At 45.0% G+C, this 23415-nt stretch overlaps 1 protein-coding gene across 5 annotated transcripts in view; it reads left to right on the top strand.

Annotated features, from left to right (window-relative positions):
- ARHGAP44 (Rho GTPase activating protein 44) overlaps positions 1-23415 on the top strand; it is a 97602-nt gene that overhangs the window by 37811 nt on the left and 36376 nt on the right. For all 5 annotated transcript variants that reach the window (XM_040331107.1, XM_040331108.1, XM_040331109.1 and 2 more), the window contains exons 3-11: positions 852-959; positions 5819-5895; positions 6001-6112; positions 8389-8465; positions 13851-13968; positions 14047-14115; positions 14237-14318; positions 16649-16776; positions 22471-22582. In XM_040331107.1, coding sequence (XP_040187041.1) covers positions 852-959; positions 5819-5895; positions 6001-6112; positions 8389-8465; positions 13851-13968; positions 14047-14115; positions 14237-14318; positions 16649-16776; positions 22471-22582 — 883 coding nt within the window. The remainder of the gene's footprint in view (positions 1-851; positions 960-5818; positions 5896-6000; positions 6113-8388; positions 8466-13850; positions 13969-14046; positions 14116-14236; positions 14319-16648; positions 16777-22470; positions 22583-23415) is intronic.

Genomic DNA, 23415 nt, shown 5'->3' on the forward strand with positions numbered 1-23415 from the left:
TATAGGACTCTCCCTATGAATGAAATCTCTATAGGGCTCTCCCTATGAATGAACGCTCTATAGGACTCTCCCTATGAATGAACGCTCTATAGGACTCTCCCTATGAATGAACGCTCTATAGGACTCTTCCTATGAATGAACACTCTATAGGACTCTCCCTATGAATGAACGTTCTATAGGACTCTCCCTATGAATGAATGCTCTATAGGACTCTCCCTATGAATGAACGCTCTATAGGACTATCCCTTTGAATGAACGCTCTATAGGACTCTCCCTATGAATGAACGCTCTATAGGACTCTCCCTACGAATGAACGCTCTATAGGACTCTCCCTATGAATGAACGCTCTATAGGACTCTCCCTATGAATGAACGCTCTATAGGACTCTCCCTATGAATGAACGCTCTATAGGACTCTCCCTATGAATGAACGCTCTATAGGACTCTCCCTATGAATGAACGCTCTATAGGACTCTCCCTATGAATGAACGCTCTATAGGACTCTCCCTATGAATGAACGCTCTATAGGACTCTCCCTACGAATGAACGCTCTATAGGACTCTCCCTATGAATGAACGCTCTATAGGACTCTCCCTATGAATGAACGCTCTATAGGACTCTCCCTATGAATGAACGCTCCATAGGACTATCCCTATGAATGAACGCTCTATAGGACTATCCCTATGAATGAACGCTCTATAGGACTCTCCCTATGAATGAACGCTCCATAGGACTATGTCTATGAATGAACGCTCCATAGGTGAATGTGTATGAATGAATGATCGATCCACTTACCCCAATGAATGAATGAAACCAAAGTATGGCAAGTTCATTCCCCCGTTTTTGCTGCAGGTGGAGAAGCGGCTGGAGCTGGTGAAGCAAGTCTCTCACAGCACACACAAGAAGCTGGCGGCGTGTTTACAAGGCCAGCAGGGGCCCGACGCAGACAAACGATCGTCGGTAAGATCCGAATTTTCATTGAAGCCCGATTTAACTTTTAAAGTTTAGAGCTGCAGAATGATGGGCATTCCAAGATCTGACAATATGATCCCAACGCGGCATGAAACGCGTTCTCTGAAATATACTTCACCGCCTCGGCGCTTTTTATTTTTTGTGCTATAAACATTGGTGATCAGTGAGAAGAATGTTCCTTACATTGGTGATCAGTGAGAAGAATGTTCCTTACATTGGTGATCAGTGGGAAGAATGTTCCTTACATTGGTGATCAGTGGGAAGAATGTCCCTTACATTGGTGATCAGTGGGAAGAATGTCCCTTACATTGGTGATCAGTGAGAAGAATGTTCCTTACATTGGTGATCAGTGAGAAGAATGTTCCTTACATTGGTGATCAGTGAGAAGAATGTCCCTTACATTGGTGATCAGTGGGAAGAATGTCCCTTACATTGGTGATCAGTGAGAAGAATGTCCCTTACATTGGTGATCAGTGAGAAGAATGTCCCTTACATTGGTGATCAGTGGGAAGAATGTCCCTTACATTGGTGATCAGTGGGAAGAATGTCCCTTACATTGGTGATCAGTGGGAAGAATGTTCCTTACATTGGTGATCAGTGGGAAGAATGTTCCTTACATTGGTGATCAGTGAGAAGAATGTCCCTTACATTGGTGATCAGTGAGAAGAATGTCCCTTACATTGGTGATCAGTGGGAAGAATGTCCCTTACATTGGTGATCAGTGAGAAGAATGTCCCTTACATTGGTGATCAGTGAGAAGAATGTCCCTTACATTGGTGATCAGTGGGAAGAATGTCCCTTACATTGGTGATCAGTGGGACGAATGTCCCTTACATTGGTGATCAGTGGGACGAATGTCCCTTACATTGGTGATCAGTGAGAAGAATGTCCCTTACATTGGTGATCAGTGAGAAGAATGTCCCTTACATTGGTGATCAGTGGGAAGAATGTATTGGTGATCAGTGAGAAGAATGTCCCTTACATTGGTGATCAGTGGGAAGAATGTTCCTTACATTGGTGATCAGTGAGAAGAATGTCCCTTACATTGGTGATCAGTGAGAAGAATGTCCCTTACATTGGTGATCAGTGAGAAGAATGTCCCTTACATTGGTGATCAGTGAGAAGAATGTCCCTTACATTGGTGATCAGTGAGAAGAATGTCCCTTACATTGGTGATCAGTGAGAAGAATGTCCCTTACATTGGTGATCAGTGAGAAGAATGTCCCTTACATTGGTGATCAGTGGGAAGAATGTCCCTTACATTGGTGATCAGTGAGAAGAATGTTCCTTACATTGGTGATCAGTGGGAAGAATGTCCCTTACATTGGTGATCAGTGAGAAGAATGTTCCTTACATTGGTGATCAGTGGGAAGAATGTTCCTTACATTGGTGATCAGTGAGAAGAATGTCCCTTACATTGGTGATCAGTGGGAAGAATGTCCCTTACATTGGTGATCAGTGGGAAGAATGTCCCTTACATTGGTGATCAGTGAGAAGAATGTTCCTTACATTGGTGATCAGTGGGAAGAATGTTCCTTACATTGGTGATCAGTGAGAAGAATGTCCCTTACATTGGTGATCAGTGGAAAGAATGTCCCTTACATTGGTGATCAGTGAGAAGAATGTCCCTTACATTGGTGATCAGTGAGAAGAATGTCCCTTACATTGGTGATCAGGGGGAAGAATGTCCCTTACATTGGTGATCAGTGAGAAGAATGTCCCTTACATTGGTGATCAGTGAGAAGAATGCCCCTTACATTGGTGATCAGTGAGAAGAATGTCCCTTACATTGGTGATCAGTGGGAAGAATGTTCCTTACATTGGTGATCAGTGGGAAGAATGTTCCTTACATTGGTGATCAGTGAGAAGAATGTCCCTTACATTGGTGATCAGTGAGAAGAATGTCCCTTACATTGGTGATCAGTGAGAAGAATGTCCCTTACATTGGTGATCAGTGGGAAGAATGTTCCTTACATTGGTGATCAGTGAGAAGAATGTCCCTTACATTGGTGATCAGTGAGAAGAATGTCCCTTACATTGGTGATCAGTGAGAAGAATGTTCCTTACATTGGTGATCAGTGGGAAGAATGTCCCTTACATTGGTGATCAGTGGGAAGAATGTTCCTTACATTGGTGATCAGTGAGAAGAATGTTCCTTACATTGGTGATCAGTGGGAAGAATGTTCCTTACATTGGTGATCAGTGGGAAGAATGTCCCTTACATTGGTGATCAGTGGGAAGAATGTCCCTTACATTGGTGATCAGTGAGAAGAATGTCCCTTACATTGGTGATCAGTGAGAAGAATGTCCCTTACATTGGTGATCAGTGAGAAGAATGTCCCTTACATTGGTGATCAGTGAGAAGAATGTCCCTTACATTGGTGATCAGTGGGAAGAATGTTCCTTACATTGGTGATCAGTGAGAAGAATGTTCCTTACATTGGTGATCAGTGAGAAGAATGTTCCTTACATTGGTGATCAGTGGGAAGAATGTTCCTTACATTGGTGATCAGTGGGAAGAATGTCCCTTACATTGGTGATCAGTGGGAAGAATGTCCCTTACATTGGTGATCAGTGAGAAGAATGTTCCTTACATTGGTGATCAGTGAGAAGAATGTTCCTTACATTGGTGATCAGTGAGAAGAATGTCCCTTACATTGGTGATCAGTGGGAAGAATGTCCCTTACATTGGTGATCAGTGAGAAGAATGTCCCTTACATTGGTGATCAGTGAGAAGAATGTCCCTTACATTGGTGATCAGTGGGAAGAATGTCCCTTACATTGGTGATCAGTGGGAAGAATGTCCCTTACATTGGTGATCAGTGGGAAGAATGTTCCTTACATTGGTGATCAGTGGGAAGAATGTTCCTTACATTGGTGATCAGTGAGAAGAATGTCCCTTACATTGGTGATCAGTGAGAAGAATGTCCCTTACATTGGTGATCAGTGGGAAGAATGTCCCTTACATTGGTGATCAGTGAGAAGAATGTCCCTTACATTGGTGATCAGTGAGAAGAATGTCCCTTACATTGGTGATCAGTGGGAAGAATGTCCCTTACATTGGTGATCAGTGGGACGAATGTCCCTTACATTGGTGATCAGTGGGACGAATGTCCCTTACATTGGTGATCAGTGAGAAGAATGTCCCTTACATTGGTGATCAGTGAGAAGAATGTCCCTTACATTGGTGATCAGTGGGAAGAATGTTCCTTACATTGGTGATCAGTGAGAAGAATGTATTGGTGATCAGTGAGAAGAATGTCCCTTACATTGGTGATCAGTGGGAAGAATGTTCCTTACATTGGTGATCAGTGAGAAGAATGTCCCTTACATTGGTGATCAGTGAGAAGAATGTCCCTTACATTGGTGATCAGTGAGAAGAATGTCCCTTACATTGGTGATCAGTGAGAAGAATGTCCCTTACATTGGTGATCAGTGAGAAGAATGTCCCTTACATTGGTGATCAGTGAGAAGAATGTCCCTTACATTGGTGATCAGTGAGAAGAATGTCCCTTACATTGGTGATCAGTGGGAAGAATGTCCCTTACATTGGTGATCAGTGAGAAGAATGTTCCTTACATTGGTGATCAGTGGGAAGAATGTCCCTTACATTGGTGATCAGTGAGAAGAATGTTCCTTACATTGGTGATCAGTGGGAAGAATGTTCCTTACATTGGTGATCAGTGAGAAGAATGTCCCTTACATTGGTGATCAGTGGGAAGAATGTCCCTTACATTGGTGATCAGTGGGAAGAATGTCCCTTACATTGGTGATCAGTGAGAAGAATGTTCCTTACATTGGTGATCAGTGGGAAGAATGTTCCTTACATTGGTGATCAGTGAGAAGAATGTCCCTTACATTGGTGATCAGTGGAAAGAATGTCCCTTACATTGGTGATCAGTGAGAAGAATGTCCCTTACATTGGTGATCAGTGAGAAGAATGTCCCTTACATTGGTGATCAGGGGGAAGAATGTCCCTTACATTGGTGATCAGTGAGAAGAATGTCCCTTACATTGGTGATCAGTGAGAAGAATGCCCCTTACATTGGTGATCAGTGAGAAGAATGTCCCTTACATTGGTGATCAGTGGGAAGAATGTTCCTTACATTGGTGATCAGTGGGAAGAATGTTCCTTACATTGGTGATCAGTGAGAAGAATGTCCCTTACATTGGTGATCAGTGAGAAGAATGTCCCTTACATTGGTGATCAGTGAGAAGAATGTCCCTTACATTGGTGATCAGTGGGAAGAATGTTCCTTACATTGGTGATCAGTGAGAAGAATGTCCCTTACATTGGTGATCAGTGAGAAGAATGTCCCTTACATTGGTGATCAGTGGGAAGAATGTCCCTTACATTGGTGATCAGTGAGAAGAATGTTCCTTACATTGGTGATCAGTGAGAAGAATGTCCCTTACATTGGTGATCAGTGAGAAGAATGTTCCTTACATTGGTGATCAGTGAGAAGAATGTTCCTTACATTGGTGATCAGTGGGAAGAATGTCCCTTACATTGGTGATCAGTGGGAAGAATGTTCCTTACATTGGTGATCAGTGAGAAGAATGTCCCTTACATTGGTGATCAGTGAGAAGAATGTCCCTTACATTGGTGATCAGTGGAAAGAATGTTCCTTACAATGATGGCTAAGCTCTAGTTCTTGCCACCTCTGTACGGTTCCCAGGATCTCTTACCAGAAGCGCTCTCCTATCATGGAATTGGTTGATGTTGAGGACTGTGTTGTGCACAGGAGAGGTCATAGGGGGTCTGCTGGAAAATCACCGAAGACATTTGAGTTTTTTCTTATCTCTTCTGGTATTAAGTCTTTGTGTGTTTTTTTTCCTCTCTTTAGAAAAAGTTGCCTCTCATTACTCTGGCGCAATGTCTCATGGAAGGATCGGCTGTACTGGGAGATGATACTTTGCTTGGGTGAGTTTATCGGAGATGAAGGTGGTCGGCCTTCTGGTGGTGAAGTATTTTTTATAAAGGAAGGAAGTCGGCTCTACACAGATCTCCATGTTGTCTTCTTTGTAGGAAGATGCTGAAGCTGTGCGGCGAGACGGAGGACAAGCTGGCGCAGGAGCTCATCCACTTTGAGCAGGAGGTGGAGAGAGATGTGGTGGATCCACTGTTCGTCCTTTCCGAGGTAAAGGGGGGGGGTGAAAATGGATCGTTTTTTATTTTAACAGGAAGTATTTTTTGCTATGTCCTCAAAAAGAAAAAAAACCTGTGGTAATTTAACCACTTCAGCCCCGGACCATTTGGCTGGCCAAAGACCAGGCCAGTTTTTGCGATTCAGCACTGCGCCGCTTTAACTGACAACGTGCGACGTGGCTCCCAAACAAAAAATTAGCGTCCCTTTTTCCCACAAATACAGCTTTCGTTTGGTGGTATTTGATCACCTCTGCGGTTTTAATTTTTTTGCACTATAAACAAAAATGGAGCGACAATTTTGAAAAAAAAAATTCAATATTTTTTACTTTTTTCTATAATATCCCCCCCAAAAAAATGTAAACATTTTTTTTCCCCTCAGTTTAGGCCGATACGTATTCTTCTTCTACATATTTTTGGTAAAAAAAAAATCGCAATAAGCGTTTATCGATTGGTTTATAGCGTCTACAAAATAGGGGATAGTTTTATGGCATTTTTATTAATATTTTCTTAGTAATGGCAGCGATCAGCGTTTTTTTAAATTTATTTATCGTGACTGCGACATTATGGCGGACACATCAGACACTTTTGACACTATTTTGGGACCATTTCTCTAAAAATGCACTTTGTACTGTAAAAAATAACACTGGAAGTGAAAGAGTTAACCTGTAGGGGGTGCTGAAGGGGTTAAGTGTGTCAAGGGGGCGTGACTTGCCATGACACGTCACTGATCGCTGTTCCCGATGAGAGGGAGCATTCGATCAGTGACATGTCACTAGAAAGAACGGGGAGATGTTGTTGTGTTTACACTGACCTCTCCCCGTTCTTCATCTCTGTGACACGATCGCAGGACTCAGGCGGACATTGTGTCCACGGGTACGGCCACGGAGCTTGCAACAGGGTCGGTTATTTTGTATATTTTTTTTTTTATTACTTTTTTTAAATTTTAGTATTTTTTACAATTTTTTTTTTTTTTTACAATACTATTTTTTTATTATTGTTTTATACAAATATTTTTTAGGAGCCCCACTGTGGGGGGGGGTTGGCTTTGGTGAAATATCAGGAGTCTAAAGCAAGGTGTCTCACTTTGAGGCAGAGAAATGGATTGAGGTCAGAGATTCCCCAGTCCCTGTCTCTGCAGCCAAGCAGGGGGAATCTATCCAGCACAGGGTGATTAGGGTGTGCCCAGGCACACCTGTCACACCCTGTTGCGCACGCCTATGAACAGTGTGGCCCCCAGATTCACATTCAGACTTACGACGGCGTATCTCCAGGTACGCCGTCGTAAGTCTGAATGTGAGGCGTCGTATCTCAAAGAATCAGATACGCCAGAATTTGTCTAAGATACGACTGACGTAAGTTTCCTACGCCGTCGTATCTTGGGTGCATATTTACGCTGGCCTCTAGGTGGCGCTTCCGTTGATTTCCGCGCCGAATATGCAAATGAGCTAGATACGCCGATTCACGAACGTACTTGCGCCCGGCGTATTAAAATACGCTGTTTACGTAAGGCGTCCGACCGGCGTAACTTTACCCCTCATAAAGCAGGGGTAAGTCATGTTAGGTATGGACGTCGGAACAGCGTCGTATTTAACGTCGTTTGCGCAAGTCGTCAGTGAATGGGGATGTCCGTAGGTTACGTTCGCGTCGACTAAACATTGAGCCGGCGTAACTTACAGTGAAAATTTTACGTGATACTGAGCATGCGCACGCATGCGCCGTTCGTTAGGTGCGTCATTTACGTGGGGTCACGATCCAGTACCATACAACACGCCCCCTACCAGCCTAGTTTGAATTAGGCGGGGTACGCCGGCCCATTTACGCTACACCGCCGTAACTTAGGGCGCAGGTTCTTTGTGAATACGGTACTCGCCTCTCTAAGTTACGGTGGCGTAGCGTATCTAGGATATCTAGGATACGCTACGCCCGCACAAAGATACGCCCTCCTACGTGAATCTGGCTATATATATATATATAAGTACAAAGGCTGAAAAGCGCAAATCGTCTCTCATCAAACTTCTAATAACACGACTGGTATTGAACTTCCCTTTAATAGTGCCCTTGTACGTCACCGCCTTCTTGGCGTTTGGAATTTCCGACAACATTTGTGCGACCGTTTGAGCCAACATCTGTTGTGGGGGGGGGGGGGGGAATCCACGGTTTTGTTCTTCTATGAATTCGTAGTGTTCCAGTTTTATCCTTTATAAATTCAGATTGGGTCTTGCTGCACGGTGACAGGTCCTCTTTATTCTTTTTTTTTGTTTGTTTAAGGTGGAGATTCCGAACATCCAAAAACAGAGGAAGCATTTAGCCAAATTAGTCCTGGATATGGATTCTTCTAGAGCGAGGTGAGGCCACGTTCCTTTCCTGAAGGTTAATTCAGTCCAGTTTGGAACTTTCAGCTGAACTTCGGGGGGGAATCCAGCTACCCTTCACCCCTTTACCCCTTTGGTGCTCCATCTATCGGTTCTACCCTCACCTCATCACTTACGATGCGACTACTGAATAGGTTCAATATCTCACATAATACAAGGATGACTCAAAGTAGTATGGTCTTATAAGACGGTGGTCTCCAAACCGCAGCCCTTTGCTTGCTTTTATCTGGCCTTTGGGGTATTATTTCACCCACTGATACCAACACTGGGGCTTAATTCCCCCCAACTAATACCTATGAAGGGGCACAATTCCTCCCAATCATGGGGCACAATTCCTCCCAAGGATGCCAACAATGGAGCCTAATAACACCAATGATGGGGTACAGTTCCTCCCACCGACACCAATAATGGGGAATCCTTTTTCCCCACTGATCCTGGGACATTTTCTGCTCCCAATGGCCAAAGTCCGGCCTCCTTAAAGTCTGAAGGACAGTAAACTGGCCCTTTGCTTTGAAAATTTGGAAACCCCCTGATAAGGGAAGACAGAAACGAGCTCCCCCCCGTCGCGTAAGCCGCGTCACGATTGGCAAAAGGAGCCGAACGGCGATGCGCATGCGCAGTATAGCGCCGACTCGCCGTTCGGCTCCTTTCGCCAACCATGACGCAGCTTACGCGACGGGGGAGCTCGTTTTTGGGTAAAATGTCAATCACAGACATGTGAGGAACGCCCACTCCCGCGGGACTCGCAACGGGTGAATATGCTGTACAAAGGTATGTACAGCTTCAAAAAAATAATAGCCTTAATCGTATTGTAATGTGGGGCGCCATTGTAATAGAAAAAAGTTGTTTTTAGGGTGAACCACCCCTTTAATTAATCTATAGACCAGCATTTAATTTTTCGAAGCTCATGTAACTTCTTTAAAATAGACATATTACAGTGGACTTGCAACCATGTTTTTGGAGCTTAAGGTGGGGTGACCAGACATCCCTGGTTTCCAGGGACAGTCCCCGGATTGAGGACACTGTCCACGGACCAAGTCTGTCCCCGGGTTGGATTTGAACAGGGGCTGGGGGAATTTCAAAGACGGTCAGGGCAGAATTAAAAACAAAATATTCTGAATTGCACCCCCCCCCCCCCGCACTCCGCCGCTCCTACTAGCTTAGGGGGGTGTATTTTTTCTATTATCTGTGCCCCTTTCTGATGATCATGTGTTGGTCGGAGCTGAGCGAATATTTCTTCAGTTTCGGGCGCATGCCCATTCAGCTCTGCTCACATGTTCTTCTGCGTTGGCTCAAGTCCTGGCCAGCTGCCTGCCTGCCTATCTCCTTGCCTTTCCTGGCGGAGTGATCTTCCTCCGCACCCCACCCAGTAGTACCCGGGGCCCGCAGAGTAAGACTTGACAGGCTGTGAGGCGGGCAGCGGCGACGGGCAGAGAGTCGCTGATTGCCGCCATTACTAGTAAAAACAAATATGTCCCCGGATTTCATTTTAAAAATCTGGTCACCTTAGCTTAAGGATCCCATACAGGTTGTTCCATATGAAGTCTTTCTTCTATGAGTTGAACCCAAGACCTCAGGGCTCCAAGGGGAGAATGCCAAGAACCACCAAGTCACCAGGAATGTGGCACAAATCTGCAAGGGGGGGGGGGGGGGTTATCCTTCATTTTAAGGTACGAGACGAGTCTTCTGTCCAGTGGTCACCTGGTGCCAAAGGTTTGTAGGCCATATATAGAGGGATCCACCTTTAGTAGAAGTTTTGTTTGCTCTCAGCAGTGTGAGATATGGAAGCTTGTTAAACTGCTATGGTGGGTCTGTCTGCCGCAGCCTCCGGCCAGAACCATCCCTGCGTATCCATCACTCGCTGTGCGGTAAGACGATCGTCAGCGTGTGACTCACAATCGTTGTCTCCAGAGCTTTGTGGGAAAATTAAGCAGATTTGATCTATTGATTCTCCCTGCTGCTGGAATGAGTCAGCGGCTCCCGAGGAACACGAGTTCTGTGCGTGATTGGAAAAAAAGAGAGAGTCGGAGAATAACCTGCACAGAAAACAAAGGAGGAGTCCTTATGGGGGGGGGGGGGGGGGAATGTCACATCGCTAATCATTTTTAGAGCTGTGAATATGGAAATTCAAGGGTAATCCCACCTCTTGGGCGCATACTTCCTGTGGATTTGATCTAGTGTTTTGTGTTGAACCGCTCTAAACCTTCGCAAACAAACTGCCTCCTGCTACAGCCAAATATTTCCCATTTGGACTCATCAGTCCAGAGCACCTGCTGCCATTTTTCTGCACCCCGGTTCCTATGTTTTTTTGCAGATAAGTCATGAAAACGAGGCTAAGCGTCTCAACTATGCACAAATCTACCAATTATTGGCAATGTGGGCTTTTAAGAGAAGTTGTTGGCTTGGTTCTCTTTAATTTTCACCTATACACAGCTACTGATACCCTCACTTCTTTCCAAGCCCTTGGGAAGATTGGTACTTCTGGCTATAGGGGAGCACGTGTCCTTCTCCATTTCTTCTCACAGTGCAGTGTTTAGGCCTAAGCAGCCAATCGCCAAGCCCATAAACTGTCACGTCAGGGAAGAAGGTCCAACACAGGCTTGCATAGAGTTACCTGGAGATTGGGTTATGACAGATCAACAAGATGACAGGGGATCATGGCAAAGGTGTGTATCACTGGGTATCGTTGGGTGGTGGGATAGACAGATGAAAAGAAAGATGGTGGAGCATGGCAGAGGTGTGCATCAATGGGTATTGTTGGGTGGTGGGATGGACTTGGATGGTGGGATGGACAGATGAACAGAGAGATGGTGGAGCATGGCAGAGGTGTGTATCAATGGGTATCATTGGGTGGTCGGATAGACTTTGAGTGGTGGGATTGAAAGATAAACAAAATTATGGGGGAGCATGGCTCATTGGGTGGTGGGATGACCTATGAACAGAGTGACGGGGGAGCATGGCAAAGGTAAGTATCATTGGGTGGTGGGATGGGTCTATAAACAGAGTGACTGTGGAGGATGGTAAAGGTGTAGATGACTGGGTGCCATTGGAGTGGTGGACTTTGAGTGGTGGGATGGTCAGATGAACAGAGTGACAGGGGGGCATGGCAAATGTGTGTATCCATGGGTATCATTGGGTGGTGGGCTGGATAGATGAACAGAGTGATGTGGAACATGGCAAAGGTTTGTATCACTCGGCATCATTGGTTGGTGGGATGGACAGATGAACAGGGAGATGGGGAACATGGCAAAGGTGTGTATTTCTCTGTATCATTGGGTGGTGGGATGGACTTGGGTGGTGGGATGGATAAAGTGATGGTGAGCATGGCAAAGGCGTGTATCGGTGGGTATCATTGGGTGGTGGGATGGACAGATGAACAGGGAGATAGGGAACATGGCAAAGGTGTGTATTTCTCTGTATCATTGGGTGGTGGGATGGATAGAGTGATGGTGGAGCATGACAAAGGTGGGTATCATTGGGTGGTCGGATGGACAGATAAACAGAGATGGTAGAGCATGGCAGAGGTGTGTATCAATTGGTATCATTAGGTAGTGGGATGAACAGAGAGACTATGGAGCATGGCAAAGGTGTGTATCAATGGGTATCATTGGATGGTGGGTTAGACTTTGAGTGGTGGGCTTGAAAGATAAACAAAGTGATGGTGGAGCATGGCAAAGGTAATTATCATTGGGTGGTGGGATGGACCTATGAACAGAGAGATGGCGTGTATCACTGGGTATCTTTGGGTAGTGTAATGGACAGATGAACCGAGTGATGGGGGAACATAGCAAAGGTTTGTATCCTTGGGTGGGGAGATGGACAGATGACAGAGTGATGGTGGAGCATGGCAAAGGTGTGTAGCACTGGTGGGTATCATTGGGTGGTTGGATGGATTTTGGGTGATGGGATGGACACATGAACAATGTGATGGTAAGGCATGGCAAAGGTGTGTAGCTCTGGGGGTCATTCGGTATTGGGATGGACTTTGGGTGGTGAAATGGACAGATGAACAGAGTAATGGTGGAACACGGCAGAGTTGTAGATCACTGTATATCATTGGATGGTGAGATGGATAGATGGACAGGGTGACGGGGAGCAGGACAAAGGTGTGCATCATTGGGGGGTGGGGTGGATAGATGGACAGGGTGACGGGGAGCAGGACAAAGGTGGGTATCATTGGGTGGTGAGATGGATAGATGGACAGGGAGCAGGACAAAGGTGTGTATCATTGGGGGGTGAGATGGATAGATGAGCAGGACAAAGGTGGGTATCATTGGGTGGTGGGGTGGATAGATGGACAGGGAGACGGGGAGCAGGACAAAGGTGTGTATCATTGGGTGGTGGGGTAGATAGATGGACAGGGTGACGGGGAGAAGGACAAAGGTGGGTATCATTGGATGGTGGGGTAGATAGATGGACAGGGTGATGGGGAGAAGGACAAAGGTGGGTATCATTGGGTGGTGAGATGGATAGATGGACAGGGTGAAGGGGAGCAGGACAAAGGTGTGTATCATTGGGTGGTGGGGTGGATTGATGGACAGGGTGACGGGGAGCAGGACAAAGGTGGGTATCATTGGGTGGTGGGGTGGATAGATGGACAGGGTGACGGGGAGCAGGACAAAGGTGTGTATGATTGGGTGGTGGGGTGGATTGATGGACAGGGTGACGGGGAGCAGGACAAAGGTGGGTTTCATTGGGTGGTGGGGTGGATTGATGGACAGGGTGACGGGGAGCAGGACAAAGGTGGGTTTCATTGGGTGGTGGGGTGGATAGATGGACAGGGTGACGGGGAGCAGGACAAAGGTGGGTATCATTGGGTGGTGGGGTGGATAGATGGACAGGGTGACGGGGAGCAGGACAAAGGTGTGTATCATTGGGTGGTGGGGTGGATAGATGGACAGGGTGACGGGGAGCAGGACAAAGGTGTGTATCATTGGGTGGTGGGGTGGATAGATGGACAGGGTGACGGGGAGCAGGACAAAGGTGGGTATCATTGGGTGGTGGGGTGGATAGATGGACAGGGTGACGGGGAGCAGGACAAAGGTGTGTATCATTGGGTGGTGGGGTAGATTGATGGACAAGGTGACGGGGAGCAGGACAAAGGTGGGTTTCATTGGGTGGTGGGGTGGATAGATGGACAGGGTGACGGGGAGCAGGACAAAGGTGGGTATCATTGGGTGGTGGGGTAGATAGATGGACAGGGTGACGGAGAGCAGGAGAAAGGTGTGTATCATTGGGTGGTGGGGTGGACTTTTCTTTTAGATAGACCCTGTCACTCTGCATAGATTCCTACATGATAAAGTTAGTCTATGAAGGCCCCTGACATTGAAATGTTCTCCTTTTGTTGGCGGGTCTCAGGTGGCAGCAATCTGCAAAGTCATCCGGTGTCTCTAGCAATGTGCTGCCCGCCGGAGCAAAGGCCGACGCGTTGAGGGAAGAGATGGAAGAGGCAGCGAACCGCGTGGAGATCTGTAGGGTGAGTGGAACCTCTGATCCCGTTTGTCGCTTCTCTCGACATAATGTGTCAAAACTAACTGTGTGTTTGCACTTCCAGGATCAGTTGTCAGCAGATATGTACAACTTTGTGGCCAAAGAAATAGACTATGCAAACTATTTTCAGACGGTAAGTGTAGAGACTACAATCCGATTGTTGGAGGGTTTTGGGGCGGAACCCAACTGTAGCCATTGGGAACCTTTAGAACATTCTCTGGATTTTACAATTAATTTATTTTCTTATCTCCCAGCTTATAGAAGTTCAGGCCGAGTACCACAGGAAGTCTCTCGCGTTCTTGCAAGCCGTGTTGCCCCAGATCAAAGCCCATCAAGGTGTGTGTTGAAAAGCGTTGCCCAATCTGACGTGTATTTCAAGTATGGGGTTTAAGGGTTTGGTCATCCGCAGTACGGCGTTGGGTATTGATTGGCTGGTATATGTGTGGAATCAATAGGAAGGAGAGTTCATTTTAATGTTTTTAGAAGTTTTCCTTCAATGAGGTTATCCTGTGGTGGACGTATAGTGTGCATGGACCTGGTTCTGGTCCTAGGCTGCTACCTCTATGACCACCATAGTTGGACCGCTCATCAGATGACCAGTTCTTGGGTTTGTGGTTAGGAGGGACTTGTACAAATGTCCATCTCTCTTTGCGATTTTTCTTTAAATATTTATAATAAGAACATCAGATGCAACCAACGCATTTCGGAGGAAAGGCCTCCTCTTTTTCAGGACTTGGACAAACGGTTCAAAATAAAATCTAAACCATGTTCTCTAGAAGACCTGGATTAGGACTAGGATGAGGATTTGATCATCAGCAGAGGCGGCTCTAGATTTTTGTGAGGCCTAAGGCAATATTTAGACACAAGGGCCCACTCACGCCCATAATGGGTAAAGTTTCCGCCGCCCGGCCTGACTCCTAATCCCGAATAGGCAGCCGGACAGATGCGGAAAGGCCAGCTGAGCGGCGCGGGCTGAAGGAGCAGCTCAGCTGCTTTAGGGCCCCACATGGACTTGTAGGCCCGCCCGTGTGCCCTATGGCTGCCCGCACAGCTTTTACATTTGGCACGTGGAGCCTGTTGGTCAGCCCGGCGGCAAGGCCCCTGTGAGTGCGAGGCCTTAGGCGGCCACCTAATTAGGGAGCCGCCTCTGATCGTTGGTGTATCCTCGTAGTAGCAATAAGGCCGACTGGGTATTGATTGGGAGCAGTTTATTTAATAAGGGCAGGGGGGTCAAGTGGTATGGTGCCCAAGCTGGTTTCTTTGGGTTTAGTGATTAATAGTAAATATTGGGGTGTTCCAGGGGGAGTAGTACATTTTCCTGCACAAGGTAAAAATGGCAGCCTGTCCTCATTGGTAGGCTGAACCACCGACAAACGTGGCAAAAGTAAATACGACGTTTGTATTATTATTTTTATTATTATTATTATTTTTATGTATGTAGTATTATTATTATTATTAGCCCAGATTCAGAGAGCAATTGCGTCTGCGTAACCATAGTTACGCAGCGCAATTGCTTACTTGCCCCGGCGTAATGAGTTCTCCTGATTCAGAGAGCTCGTTACGCCTTCTGCAGCCTAAGATATGCGTGGCATAAGGCTCTTATGCCCTCATATCTTAGGCTGCATTCTTACGATGGCCGCTAGGTGGCCTTCCCGCTGTGCTCAGCGTATAGTATGCAAATTGCATACTAACGCCGATTCACAACGTTACGCGAGCCCTGCGTACGCAGTTTATGTCGTTTCCGTACGGCGTCTTTCGCGCAAGGCTGCACATGCTAAAAGCAGGGGCAGCCAATGCTAAGGATACCCGTCGTTCCCGCGTCGCGAGGTTTGAAATTTACGTAGTTTGCGTAAGTGAATCGTGAATGGCGCTGGACGCCATTCACGTTCACTTTGAAGCAAATGACGTCCTTGCGACGTCATTTACCGCAATGCACGTCGGGAAAGTTTCCCGACGGAGCATGCGCTCTACGCTCGGCGCGGGAACGCGCCTAATTTAAATGATTCCCGCCCCCTACGGGATCATTTACATTAGGCGCCCTTACGCAGGGCATTTTTGAAGAGCGCCCACGCAAATTACGTGGCTACTGCTTCATGAATGAAGCGTAGCGCAAAAAATTTGCGTAGGCGCAGGGCAAAAAGGGTACACTGCGCCACCGTAAGGAGCGCGCAGCTGCACCTGAATCCTCCCCAATTATGTATTATTATTATTATGTATTATTATTATTATTATTATTATTATGTATTATTATTATTATGTAGTATTATTATTATTATTAACATTATTAATAATAATAAAAATATAATAATAATAAATACATAATAATAATAATAATAATAATAATAATAAAAAATACATAATAATAATAATAATAATACATTAATAATATTATCATAATATATGTATTATTATGTATGGGTTAATTTATTCTTATTATTTATTCGTTATTATTATTAAAGATGTGTGTTCTAAATAGCGTGTCTCTACCAATAAATTCAAAAAGGCAACCAATCAGTAATCGGCCTCCAGTATTCTAGTTTTCGGCAGACCGCTGTAAGCTGCTCTCTGATTTGTTGCTGCGATTTTCTTTTTTTTTTCCTCGCAGATGAATGGGTATTGCGACATTTAATTTCTAACCGTCCATTTTCCTTGTCTGTCCTCCCCAGAGGCCTGGATAGAAAAGCCATCATTCGGGAAGCCTTTAGAGGAGCATCTGACGGTGAGCGGCCGGGAGATTGGGTTCCCCATCGAGGCCTGCGTCACCATGCTGCTGGAGTGCGGAATGCAAGAGGAGGTAAGACGAAAACATCTGCCCCCCCCCCCACCCCCCATCGATTCACCCTAATGAGTCCCTGGTGAGCTGCCAGCGGCACGTCGCCAGCTCTCCCAGTATACGCAGCGTATTCCCCCCAGTATGGGAGTGATTAGAACGCTGCACCGCGTCCTCGCCCTTCCCCCCCCCCCCCCCCCGCCTCTAATGTGTGGAAATTGTGCTAAAGGTAACATTTTCTTATCATTCATATCGACCAATCGGATTCCTTGATTTCCTATCAAATCCGGGGGGGGGGGGGGAACCGGTAAAGTCGATGTGCGCTAATCTTTCAGAGAGAGTCATTTTTAGTATTTTTTTAAAAAAGTGTTATTTAATCGCTGAAAGTAAAATTGCTTACAATAGGCCCCACCCACATAGTTTTTTTAATTAATTTTTTTTTATTTTAGATTGTTTTTATTCTCTAGGGTCTCTGCTAAAAAATAATAATAAAAAATAGATTTATATATATATGTGTGTGTGTGTGTGTGTGTGTGTGTGTATATATATATATATATATATATATATATATATATATACATACATACATACATACATACATACATACATACATACATACTATATAGATTATGTATGTGTATATATATATATATAATTTAATTATATAATATATATTTTCTTTTAGCAGAGCCATTTTATTCTCTAGGGTCTCTGCTAAAAAAAAATATATAATTACATTATTTTTATATATATATATTTTTAGCAGAGCCATTTTATTTTCTTGGGTCTCTGCTAAAAAAAATAATCTATCTTAATTTTATATATATATATATATATATATATATATATATATATATATAAAATTATGTATGTGTGCATACATACATAATATATATATTATGTGTGTGTGTGTGTGTGTGTATATATATACAGTTGTGTTCAAAATTATTCAACCCCCGCTGAAATTGATTGTTTTGGCCAGTTTGACATTGATTTTGATCATTCAGTCATCCTGCTTACAATTAAATCAAAGAGGCACGTGTAGGTCAGATAAATATAACATAACATTTATAATAAAATAACCACAAATGTCTTTTCTGTGCTCACATCATTATCAGTTTTATTCAACCCCCAAGTGACATTCAATCTTAGTACTTAGTACAACATCCTTTTACAGTTAGAACAGCTTTTAAACTTGAAGCAGAGCTTGAGACAAGTGTCTTGCAGCGATCTACGGGTATCTTCGCCCGTTCGTCATGGGCAAAAGCCTCCAGTTCAGTCACATTCTTAGGCTTGCGCACTGCAACTGCTTTCTTTAAGTCCCACCAGAGGTTCTCAATCGGATTTAAGTCTGGTGACTGCGATGGCCACTCCAAAATGTTCCAGCCTTTAATCTGCAACCATGCTCTAGTGGACTTGGAGGTATGCTTGGGATCATTGTCCTGTTGAAAGGTCCAACGTCTCCCAAGCCTCAGGTTTGTGACGGACTGCATCACATTGTTATCCACTATCTCCTGGTACTGAAGAGAATTCATGGTACCTTGCACACGCTGAAGCTTCCCTGTACCTGCAGAAGCAAAACAGCCACAAAGCATGATTGAACCCCCGCCATGCTTCACAGTAGGCAAGGTGTTCTTTTCATCATAGGCCTTGTTCTTCCTCCTCCAAACATAGCGTTGATCCATGGGCCCAAACAGTTTCATCAGTCCACAGAACACAATCCCAAAACTTCTGTGGTTTGTCCACATGACTTTTGGCATACTGCAGTCGACTCTTCTTATTCTTTAGAGACAGCAAGGGGGTGCGCCTGGGAGTTCTGGCATGGAGGCCTTCATTACGCAGTGTGCGCCGTATTGTCTGAGCAGAAACTTCAGTACCCACATCTGACAAATATTTTCTCAGTTCCTCAGCAGTCACACGGGGACTTTTCTCCACTCTACGCTTCAGGTAGCGCACAGCAGTCGAAGTCAGCATCTTCTTTCTGCCACGACCAGGTAGCGTTTCAACAGTGCCCTTTGCCTTGAATTTGTGAATGATGCTTCCTATGGTGTCTTTTGGTATGTTTAACATCTTTGCAATCTTCTTATAGCCATTGCCCTTCCTGTGAAGAGTAATCACCTCTTCTCTTGTCTTCCTGGACCATTCCCTTGACCTCACCATGTTTGTAACCACACCAGTAAATGTCTAGAAGGAGCTGAGTATCACAGTCATTTTAAAGCTGCCTAATTAATGCTTATTAGGCTTTATTGCTGCTCCCTGACATCCACAGGTGTTTTCAATACCTGATTGAAATTGAACTTCAATGAACCTCTGTTCCTCAGAGTGGTAGTCTTTAAGGGGTTGAATAATTGTGTAAATGAAGAATTCACAAAATAAATATTTACTACTGTATTACAAAACCGATTGATGTCATTTTAGTTGCATATGCTTCTTTAAGAAGTCCTTGTAGGATTTCATTCTGAATACAATTACAAATGTACACTAAATTCCCTAAAACCCTTTACAGCATTGGGGGGTTGAATAATTTTGAACACAACTGTATATATATTTTAATTATATAATATATATTTTTTTTTAGCAGAGCCATTTTATTCTCTAGGGTCTCTGCTAAAAAAATATATACAAAAAAAAAAAAAATATATATATATATATATATATATATATATATATATATATATATATATATATATATATATATATATATAAATATTTTTAGCAGAGCCATTTTATTCTCTAGGGTCTTTGCTAGAGTGTGTGTGTGTATATATATATATCTCAATTATTATTTTTTAGTAGAGAATAAAATGGCGATTGTTGTAATAATTTAGGTCATACGGTATTTTCGCAGCGGTCTTTCAAATGCTATTTTTGGGGGGGGGGGGGGGGAAGACAAAAAGGTATCATAAGAGATAATATAATATAATATCGTTTGGGGGTTCTAGGTAATATGGATTTTAGCAACAAATGTCGGGGAAAGGCTTAGGCAGGAAAGGGTTAAACTCCAAACTTTCTGCGTGAATTAATGGGAAACGCGGCCCAATGCTCTACTACTGATTTGTACATCTAAATGTTTGGGGGGGGATCATTCAATCCAAAATTCTCTCAATGACACACGATCGATATTAGACGCAGCACACAAAAAATTCCCGGACAGACTCTGCCCCCCCGATCCATGGTATCCGGCACTGATCGGCTCCCATGTAGTCCTCGCTGTCCTCCAGTGAGGTCAGAGGAACGGCGCAGTTCATCCTTTTGAAATTCCCCATCTGGGATTGATTTCCACTTCCCGTGTGGTAGCCCTTTGACATTCCTCGCGGTGTTTCATCTCCCGAGTCATCCGCTGCGCCCGGCTTCACCCGCCACTTATCGGGATCACCAGTCACATTAACCTCCATGGGCCTGTGTTTTGTGAGATTTGGATTGCCTGCGATCAAAAGATTTAAAGCTTTACTCTCTGTGTACTTTTTAAACCAAAACTCTTCGATTGATCACAGTTATGTGTTTAAAAAAAATAACATAAATACCTAAATGTATTTAAAATTTTAAGCGGACCCCCCCCCCCGGTGATGCAAATACTTGTACATATGGAAACCAGTAAATGTATAACGCGCCTTCTTTCCTACGTGTCACATTATCGCTGCGTCTCTTCTGTCTGTTCATGCCGACATCTTCACAAAATACGTCATCAATGGCCGCCGCCTTTTATATTCTGAGCTGGACTACCGATGTCCAGCGCCGCCATGTTCAAAAAATACGTCACCAGTGGTCAGCTTCCTCTTCTTCTTCCTTATTCGGTGTCGTCCTGGATTGGCGTGTTTAACCACTTAACCCCCGGACCATATTGCTGCCCAAAGACCAGAGCACTTTTTGCGATTCGGGACTGCGCCGCTTTAACTGACAATTGCGCGGTCGTGCGACGTGGCTCCCAAACAAAATTGGCGTCCTTTTTTTCCCACAAATAGAGCTTTCTTTTGGTGGTATTTGATCACCTCTGCGGTTTTTATTTTTTGCGCTGTAAACAAAAATAGAGCGACAATTTTGAAAAAAAAATGAATATTTTTTTACTTTTTGCTGTAATAAATATACCCCAAAAATATATAAAAAAACATATTTTTTCCTCAGTTTAGGCCGATACGTATTCTTCTACATATTTTTCGTAAAAAAAATCGCAATAAGCGTTTATTGATTGGTTTGCGCAAAAGTTATAGCGTTTACAAAATAGGGGGTATTTTTATGGCATTTTTATTAATATATTTGTTTTACTAGTAATGGCGGCAATCAGTGATTTTTTTTTATCGGTACTGCGACATTATGGCGGACACTTCTGACACATTTGACACATTTTTGGGACCATTGGCATTTTTATAGCGATCAGTGCTATAAAAATGCATTGGATTACTATAAAAATGCCACTGGCAGTGAAAGGGGTTAACACTAGGGGGTGGGGAAGGGGTTAAGTATGTTCCCTGTGTGTGTTCTAACTGTAGGGGGGTAGCCTCACTAGGGGAAACACTGATCCTCTGTTCATACATTGTATGAACAGAAGATCAGCATTTCCCCCCTGACAGGACCGGGAGCTGTGTGTTTACACACACAGCTCCCGTTCTTCGCTCTGTAACGAGCAATCGCAGGTGCCCGGCGGCGATCGAGTCCGCCGGGCACACGCACGGGAGTCGGGGGCGAGCGGGGGGCGCGCATGCGCCCCCTAGTGGCCGCTCGAAAAGCGGACGTATAGCTACGGGCTCTCGCCCAGGAGAGCCGACCTGCCGCCGTTTAATGACGGTGGCTGGTCGGCTAGTAGTTAAATACGTAATCGGTGGATGACTTCTTTTTTTTATTAGGCCTACAGATCAGTGACGGCCCGTCCTTTAAGGGTGCATGGGCGCCACCCCCTCTAGCATAGTATGACTCTATCTATGGCCGCCCTCTATTCAGGCGTCCGGCCCCTTTTCTGACGCCGGGCACATGAATTACAGCGGCAGGGGGGGACTGAGGTGTATTTTTGAAGCACCTGATTAGAGCCACAGTCTCTAATAGGATTCAAAATGGGGTGGGCTCGGAGCGCAGAGCGTTGCCCTCGTAGCCCACCCAGTTGTGCGTTTAGATAAGCGAATCTTCATATTTGCTTTTTTAACACTGAACTGCCTCTCCGCCAATCGGGAAGCGTGGGGTCTAATACCCGTCACCTGATTGGCTGAAAAGACAAGCGCTCCTATCGGACGCCTAGCGGGAAGAAAGAAGAGACGTATGGAGGACACAGCTCGCCGCTGCCTGACTCGCTGCCCGTCGCACAGCTCGCCGCCTGACCGGCCACCAAGATGGGTTAAGTGCCGGTCAGACAGCGAGCAGGTGGGTGTGGGGGGGTCACAGTGGTTGCATTTGGAGGGCACAGTGGCTGCATTTGGAGGGCACAGTGGTTGCATTTGGAGGCCACAGTGGTTGCATTTGGAGGCCACAGTGGTTGCATTTGGAGGCCACAGTGGTTGCATTTGGAGGCCACAGTGGTTGCATTTGGAGGGCACAGTGGCTGCATTTGGAGGGCACAGTGGCTGCATTTGGAGGGCACAGTGGTTGCATTTGGAGGGCACTGTGGCTTACACAAGTCTAGAGGTTTTTTGTTTTTTCCCCCCAGCGGTAATTGTGGTAAACCTTCTTTCATTGATGACCTGCCATTTTCCAAGTTCCATGGATCCATTGTCTGCCTGTCTTTTCTTCCAGGGTTTGTTCCGAGTGGCTCCTTCTGCCTCCAAACTGAAGAAGTTAAAAGCTGCCTTAGACTGTTGCGTTGTGGACGTGGCGGAATACTCAGCAGATCCGCATGCTATTGCAGGTTAGTTCCCCCCCCTATTGAATTATTTTTTTGTTTTACAAGTGAGTAATGCATAGCGCAAAGGATTCCCAGAGCACTGTGAGACAATGCCTGCTTTGAGGCATTTCTTGTCTGATTGAGACCTCGGGGCATAAAAGACGAATCATTCGTGTGCCTCAGCTTAAAGTGTTGCTAAACCCACAACAGTAAAATCTGTCTGTATATGCAGAATAGCATGTTTCATATACCCACTGTGGAACTTAAGGGGTTAATCCTCTGCATTATGTAAAAATGGCTCTTTGATCCTGTATGCACAGATCCTTCCCCCTCCTGCAGGGTCACTCTGGGCAAGGCCAGATAAGACAGAAAGCAGTCCTCCTGCACATGCTCAGTTTGGTCTCTATTGCTGGAGAGAACATTTACATGTTGAGTTGAGCTGTTCAGGTCACATGATATTGACGTCGCACATTTGGGCGTGTATACAGATCCTAAATGACAGCGCAGTCCCTCCCTCCTCCATGCCCAGTAACTAAAAAAGGAACACCGTGGGTGGGACGGCACATCCTGGTTCATGGATGATCCGCCTCCCATAACAGCATAAGGGCACAGGCTGTAGTGGAAATCTCCTCCTACCTGAACACTCAGCATTCGGGCAGACCCTGCCGTTCATCGTGTGGCCTTGGTATACAGATCAGCCAAAAAAGTATATAGTGGCAGTATTTTAATGTAAAAAGATGGTTTATAAGCTGTGTTAGGGGGAGGGCACAGATGGACTATTTTCATATTACTGGGTTTAACATTTTAAGCTATTGAGTTCTGTAATCAAAAGGCTCCTTTCAGCTAAGTTCCACCTG

The sequence above is a fragment of the Rana temporaria genome, chromosome 12 (genome assembly GCF_905171775.1).
Source record: "Rana temporaria chromosome 12, aRanTem1.1, whole genome shotgun sequence".
NCBI lineage: Eukaryota > Metazoa > Chordata > Amphibia > Anura > Ranidae > Rana > Rana temporaria.